Raw genomic sequence first — 7,263 nt, 5'->3', positions numbered from 1 at the left:
AAGAACAAAACAACAGCAACTTGTCTGTTCCCCTTCCCCCAATTCCCCAGCACTGTTCCCATCCCCCCAATTCCCCAATAAAAATCTTAAAAAAAAACAAAACAGCTTCCTAGCTTTAAAAACAAATTGATAGCCTTTGATTTCAATAAACTATAAATTCCTCAGTTGGTTAAGAGCTCGCTCAAGAGCACGAGCTCTGAGCAACAGGGTCACCGGTTCGATTCCCGGCCCGAGCTGAGCTGCTGCTGAGCTGCCAATGGGTGGCAGGATGGTTCAGCTAAAAAAAAAAAAAAAAGGCAGAGAAAAATAAATAAATAAATAAAATAAACTATAAATCCAGCACAGAGGCAGGTTTCGTACGTCACAGACATGGGGGATTCCATGGCAGTGTGGAGACAACTACACAAAGGTGGGAAAGGCCTAGCACCTTGCCAAGAACGTCCTAGACTTGCCTCCTCAAACTCTCCCCTGCGGAGAAAGTGGGGAGGAAAGGGTCCCCACGCCCCCAGCAGGACTGCTGTCCAGGAAGGTCAGGCCGGACTGGAGGATGGATTGCCGGGCAGCCTGAGCTTTGGCCCCTCCTAGACAGTCCACAGGGCGGGCGTCCAGGGCCGTGGGGAGCAGGAGGCCTCAGGTCCCATGATGCTCTGGTTTGTGTGGGGAGGGCTGCTGGCTACTTGCCAGCATTTGGAATCTGAAACAAGGAATGTTAACTCAGCAGACGACTTCCGTCTCAGAGAGGATGGACGGGCACTGACTGCCAATGCCAAGTGCACTGCCAAGCACACTCTAGGCACTGCAGGGTGGTCCAGCCCAAAGCCACAGTTTCCTCCGCCCCTCAGTGCTGGGCTGGTGTCATCAACCTAGGCCTCGAAGCCTATGGCCCTCCCAGCCACCTGGACACCTCCCACTGCATATCCATAGGCACGATGGAGCCCATACATTTCCTCCACACAAAGCAGCTCACCCACCAGGGTGCCCCTCCACAGCCCACCTGCCCCTCCCAGGCCCCTTCCTTCTGACTAGTTGCCCCAATCCCTCAGAATGCCTGCAGGCACCAGGCCTTGCAAGAGGCGCCTCCTTCTGGCCCCGGAACCTATGGACACCTCTCAGTCCCACAAGTTCAGCGACTAGGCCCCCCATCCGTGCTTGGGCCAGTGTGGCTCCGTCTCAATGGTGAGCCTGCTGCCAGTCGGGCTCCAAGGTCTAGCCCCCTCCATAAGGCCACTGTGGTCATTCTCGATGCCAACCAGATCCTGCCACTCCCTACTTTAAACCCTTCCGTGTCTGCCAACAGCAGCAACAACTGCGGCCCTATCTCCTGAGGGCACACCATGCATCCAGAACTGTGCCAGGGGGGTCCCCAAAGCCTCACAGAAACCCAAAGAGGAGGTAGGTGAGGGTCAAGGCCATTGGACAGGCGAGAAAGTCAAGACCCGTGATTTTCAGGATAAGATCCAACCCTCGTAACCAGAAGAAGGTCCTAATCAGGGTGCAGAATTCAGAGAGCAGCAATGGTCACTGGGCCATGCTATGAAGCCGACTGCAAAATCTGAGGTCAGGAGGGAGTCCGCACTAACAGGACCCCAGGCCCCACCCATAGGAAGCGGGGCCTGGCCCCGCCTCTCTGCACGCCTCCCCCCCTCCCCCAGCAGCAGGCTTCCAGAGCTACTTCCTTTAGGCCCAGCAAGGCTCTCTCTCTCACACTCCTGGCCTGCACCTGTCCCCTCTGCCCCTCTCAGCTCTCTCCATCAAAACTGGCTCAATTGGAGGCTTTCCTACTGCCCCCTGTGCAGGTAGGTCTTGGTTAGCTTTCGGGAGACACACTGGGACCTCAGATTTACTCAGCTGCCTCCCACAAGACAGGGCCCCTGCACTAAAGGATCAGCTCCTTGCCACCTATCGGGCACTCAGCCATGTTTCTAGGATGGTGAACGAGGCCTGAGCACCGGAAAGGAAGGCTTGTCCGACCCCAACCCCCACAGGCAAATCATGTACCTGGAAGTGGGGAGCAGATGACTTATCACTCTTGAACAAATCTGGGAAGTCATCAAATGAAGCCACTGGATATCATCAGAAATATCTGGAAGCCACAACACCAGTCTGCAGGAAGGAAACCACACACACACACACACACACACACACACACACACACACACCTCGTCAGCATGAAGATAAGTCACAACAAAGAGAATAAAACAACTGAACAGAAGGCAGCTATCTTACAACAATGGCCTTTGTCCCGATAAACCACCAGGGTCACTTCTAATCTCAATCGGATGAATTCCCAGAAGGCGGATTTGGGACAAACCTGCCTACAAGCCCTAAAGGAAAGGTAGGCCACTTTTAATTTTGGAAAGCTCAAGGAATTTATATGGAAATAAAAGGAAAAGGCTTTGGTTTTTCCAGAATTCTACTTGTCTATGGCAAGATGCCCACTGATCATTGTGCCCACAGTTTGTAACCGAGACACCACCCCCTCCACTCAGCCCTCCTGCACTTGGCCACATGCCAGCCCAGCAGAGGAAGCCACTGAAGAGGCCAGACCACTGCCCTCCACAGACTCCCAACCCCCCACACACACAAAAAGAACCCCACGTCTGGGCTTTGATAAACACCCGAACAGACCTCAACCCAGGGCAAGACTGTGTGGGAACAGGAGGCTGACTAGGCAGGGTCGGGGAGGGGCCCGGGAGGGTTCACCAAGGGCCGGAGCTGCATTTTGAAGAGTGGGCTGGACTTTAAAACATGGACTGAAAGACATGCTGGATTAACTTACTAAAAAGAAAGTAAACACCAGAAGTAAATTTGAAGAAAGCAGAGGTAGAACAAGTGCCCAGGGTTCCAGCATGCACACGTGTTTGCCTCATGTCCTTCCCATGAATAAAATACCAAATAAAAGGGCAGACCTACGAGAAGTGACAAACCTACAACAGCAATGCGAAAGGAGGTAGGCGGGGCAGGGGTCATCCACGAGGCACCTTTCGGGGTATTCCACATAGATTGAGCTCCATCCCGCTGCACAAGGTGCCAGGCCCCGGGCTTAGGGCCTCAGGCCTCTCTCAGCCCCGTGACACGAAGCCACATACAACGCTCACCTCTGGACCACAGCAATCGCAGACTCCACGGGCAGCGTACAGGGCAGCATCACGTAGGACATCACCTTAACCGGTAAGAAGTTGAAAATCTTGCTCATGTACCCGCCTTGGGTTTTAAATGTTTCCCTCAGTGCTGAAAAATACAATATGGAGGTGTTATCTCCCCACAGTGTGGAAAGCAACCCACCTTACGCAGGTGGTGTTTGGAATTTCTATGAAGTACACAAATCCTGGCAGCCAAAGATCCAAAGATCCTGAAGCATTCACAAACGGGGAATGCGCTCAGAACAGCCCTTGGACAGCCTTACAGGTCCCCAGGCTCCCAAAACGACGCTCTTTTAAACTGGCCACTGTTTCTGGGGGCGTGCACAAACTGCTCTAGGAGCTTCATGACCCTCTCCTTGCTGCTCCAGCTGCCATGAGTCCATCTCCTGCCTGGAACGCCCTGGCCTTCTATGTCCCCGTGGTAATGACCTCATGACCCCTCAAATCCTGGTAATTTGGGCGGCTGCCAGTTAATGCAACTGCTAGGGTGTTAGTGTCTCGGGGGCAAGGAGCACATCCAGCTCATCTCTGAATTTCTCCAAATGCCCGATCAGAAGCTTTGTGCACTCATCTGTCCATCTGATATTTGATGGTGCCGGTCAATGAAGGGTCAAAACTGCAGGTTTAGAGGGAGGGGGACATCAGAGAGGCTCCTGGAGAAAGCAGGCCTTGAGATGGGTAGACAGGCAGAGAACGGTGATCCGAAAGAACGGAGCCACTGATATCCAGTGTGCCTGGACCTTGGGAGCAGAGAGCTGTCCGGTTAACTCAAAATGGGCTCAGCGGGAGTTTGTGTTCCTCTGGCCATGGCCCCGTGGGAAGGGAGACTGAGCAAAGCCCCTGTGCCGAGAGGTGGAGGCCCCAAGGCCCAGTCACTCTGCCCGTTTCCTCCCCGTGGTGGCTTCACCATCCTCCCACACAGGACAGAAGCCCTTTCAGTCTCTCAAACAGGCCAAGAAAACAACATCCTCTGCCAGTCCGCCCCGAGGAGTCGGCACCTATAGTGAGCTGGGGCGACAGCGTCTCCAGGATGCTCTCATCCCAGAGCAGGATGCTGAGATGCAGATGGTCCAGCAGCTTGTCTCTCTCAGGCCGCGTCGGCCAGGCGGCCACCCCCGGGGACGCCTCCAGGCTCGTGGTCTCAAAGGGGGGCGCAAGGACGGCTGGCTGTTGTAGGGATAAATTCAGGCACGGATGGAACCTGTTACAGATGCCTGCGAAGGGCACAGAAGAGAAACCACCAGGTGAATTTGGATGGCAGGGTCATTACTCACCCACCCACTGAATGAGAGGGGAGGCCAACAGTCACCAGAGCTATAGACCCGGCGTCAACTCAGGCGGGGAGGGACACGGGCAGGCATTCGTAATGGGGAGAAAGTGTGGGACTTTGAAACCATGTAGGTGTGAGTCGGGCTCCTGGCTTGACCACTCACAAACGGTGTGGGCCCCACAGCCACACGTGGATTTGTGAGGTTGACACAGGAGGATTATAGCTAATTTATGATAGCTGATATTATACCACGGGGTAAGCCTGTGTTCCAGGCTCTGATTAGGAACTTTACAGTCAGGCCTTGCAGCAGCCACTCAACTGCTACCATTACCAGCGTCTCCACTTTTCAGCTGAGAAATCAAAAGCACAGAGAGGTAAAGTGATTCACCCGAGGCCACACAGCCAGTCTGTGGCAGAGTGAGATTTGAACCCAGGTCTGACATCAGTGACGACACTCTTGCATCATACAGGTGGTCCTGAACGCAGCACTAGGTAAGGGGGTCTGTGCAGGCACTGCTCCCAGGTGCTGGGCTCGGTGGCTGATACCAGGGAGTGCCTCCCGCTCTCCCGGGTCGGGGCAGGGGAAGCGCTGGTTTCAGAGACGCACAGCTGCCCCGGCTCACCTCTTGCTCCCAGCCTCAGGTTAAAAGGACCAGGGGCTGCTCCTGGGTGCCTGCGCCGTGCTCCCCAGGTTACGCCTCCCATTTATGCTTCTCTCTAGATCTTTCTGGGCCTCTATCAGATACCTGCTCACCCTCTGGGACTTCACTGTCCCTTAGGTATGTTTCAAAGAATCTGTTGCCAGGGGACAACACCTGCCCCACCCCATGTGTCCTCTGCAGGATCCGGGGAGGCCGGCATGGCTGAGGACCGCACTTAGATATTTTAACCCAAACCCAGCCCTGATGCTGCAAACACTCAGCCACATGCTGAGAATTACTAAGCACCACCTGGACATCATTTAGTCCAAACTCCCCTTGCTACAGATGTGGAAACGGAGGCCCCAGGGGGAGAGGTGGCTTGCCCAAAGTCAGCAAGTAATTTGAGTCCACCCCTGCAGGGTCCATCACCATCATTTATTCCCAGACCGCCCACAAATTTCCTGCCCAGTTCAGACTGCTATCCAGAACTTTGGACCCTGACATCAATTGCATCCTGCACAACTGCCCCCTGCACAACTGCCCCCAGATGCCCCTGGGGCACCCACATGTCCCACACGGAGCTCCCCAGACTTCCTGCAAACCCTCTCCCTCTTGAGCGCCCTGAACCTGTGGGCAGAGCCCCCTCCCCCCACCCCACCCCACCCCCAGCTCCTGCAGCCAACAGCCAGGGCTTGACCATCAAGTCTTCCTCCTCACGAATCTCTGGTCAGTCATCTCCAAGTCCTGTTCCCACGGGCCCCTTCTGCTACCCCGACCCTGGCCGAGCATCCCGCTGCCTCACTGGCCTCCTGGGTCCTGGTCTTGCTCTGTCTGCACTGCAGCCGGAGGGGCCTCCCAAAGCTCCCCTCTGACCTTCCTCACTCCTCCTTTAGCAGCCCTCAGTGGCTCCCTACTGCTGCGGATGCGAACCCCTCACCATGCCCACAAGGCCCAGCCTTGACCCTCTCCTCTGTCCATTCTCTCAGTGTGTCCCCCATCCCCTGCCATTCCAGTTCCACAAGCCTTCTTTCCATCCCCCAACAGACTACACCCTGTTGCCTGCAAGCCTCACTCCTGTCCCACCCCCCGTGCCTAGAACGCTCCTATTCCTCACCAAAGTGTCAAGGTGGATTCCCTCCTGCGTGACCCTCTAAGGTCTCACATCTTCCTGTCAAGGCCTTTAGCACACTATCAGACTTCTGTTTACTGATCTGCGCTCCCGACCAGACTGTAAGCTCCAGGAGGGCAGGGGCCATGTCTGTCTGTTCACTGGGGTGTCCCTAGTCCATAGTCAATTGCTTGGCATCTAGAAGGTGCACAATATTTACTGAGTCGATAATATGTGTTTGTCCTTTTAACCACACAGTCTTCTTGGTCTTGGCCAAAGACTACTTCAGAGGATCAATACATGAACCAACTCTTAGTATTGAAGAAACACAGCTCCAAACACATCTAATATTTGGTTCCATGCTAATATTTCTAGAGCCTAAGTCCCACAGCACCCATGAGCCAGGATGACTCAAAGGCAGGAACCTGTCCCAGAAAGGACAGCTGGTCCAGTGGGCGTCCCCCGCACTTGGCTGCAGACAATTACTCTGATTGCTTCACTTGGGGCCCATGCCCAGAAACCCTGTTCAATGCCCTTGTGAAACTGAAGGTTCACAATAGTTCAAGCAGAAAAGGAAACAAACGAAACTGCCTGTCGTCAGACAGGCGGCACCATGGAAGGAGAGAGAGCCCTGGAGCCGTGGCATCCCGGGTTCAAGTTCCAGCGCTGCCCCTCAGTGAGTGAAGCGTGGTCCCTGGCTCACCTCTCCGAGCCTCCATTTTCCCATCTGTAAAGTGGGGCAAAGATTTCCTATCCCACAAGGCTAATGAGTGGGCTGAGTGTGACAGGCAGTGAGCCGCGAGTGACGTCACTCACACCAATCTCGGGTTTACCCAGGCTGCTAATAAAAAGCTTATTAAAGGGGTTAATATCCAAAATTTATAAAACACTCATGCAACTCAACAATAAAAAAGCAAACAACCCAATTAAAAAATGGGCAGAGGATATGAAGAGACATTTCTCTAAAGAGGACATACAGATGGTCAACAGGCATATGAAAAAATGTTCAATCTCACTTAGCATTAGGGAAATGCAAATAAAAACCACAATGAGATACCACCTCACTCAGGTCAGAATGGCTATCATCAATAAATCAACAAA

At 53.9% G+C, this 7,263-nt stretch overlaps 1 protein-coding gene across 1 annotated transcript in view; it reads right to left on the bottom strand.

The window, feature by feature from the left end:
* Nucleotides 1-7,263, bottom strand: part of PNPLA3 (patatin like domain 3, 1-acylglycerol-3-phosphate O-acyltransferase) — an 18,788-nt gene that overhangs the window by 3,059 nt on the left and 8,466 nt on the right. Inside the window, exons 6-8 of the mRNA XM_019632343.1 lie at nt 4,142-4,357; nt 3,099-3,231; nt 1,999-2,103 (exon numbers count right to left, since the gene is read on the bottom strand). Of these exons, the coding sequence (XP_019487888.1) occupies nt 1,999-2,103; nt 3,099-3,231; nt 4,142-4,357 (454 nt within the window). The remainder of the gene's footprint in view (nt 1-1,998; nt 2,104-3,098; nt 3,232-4,141; nt 4,358-7,263) is intronic.

This window comes from Hipposideros armiger, unplaced genomic scaffold (assembly GCF_001890085.2).
Source record: "Hipposideros armiger isolate ML-2016 unplaced genomic scaffold, ASM189008v1 scaffold_1129, whole genome shotgun sequence".
Lineage (NCBI taxonomy): Eukaryota > Metazoa > Chordata > Mammalia > Chiroptera > Hipposideridae > Hipposideros > Hipposideros armiger.
This window is presented reverse-complemented; position numbering and strand designations above follow the sequence as displayed.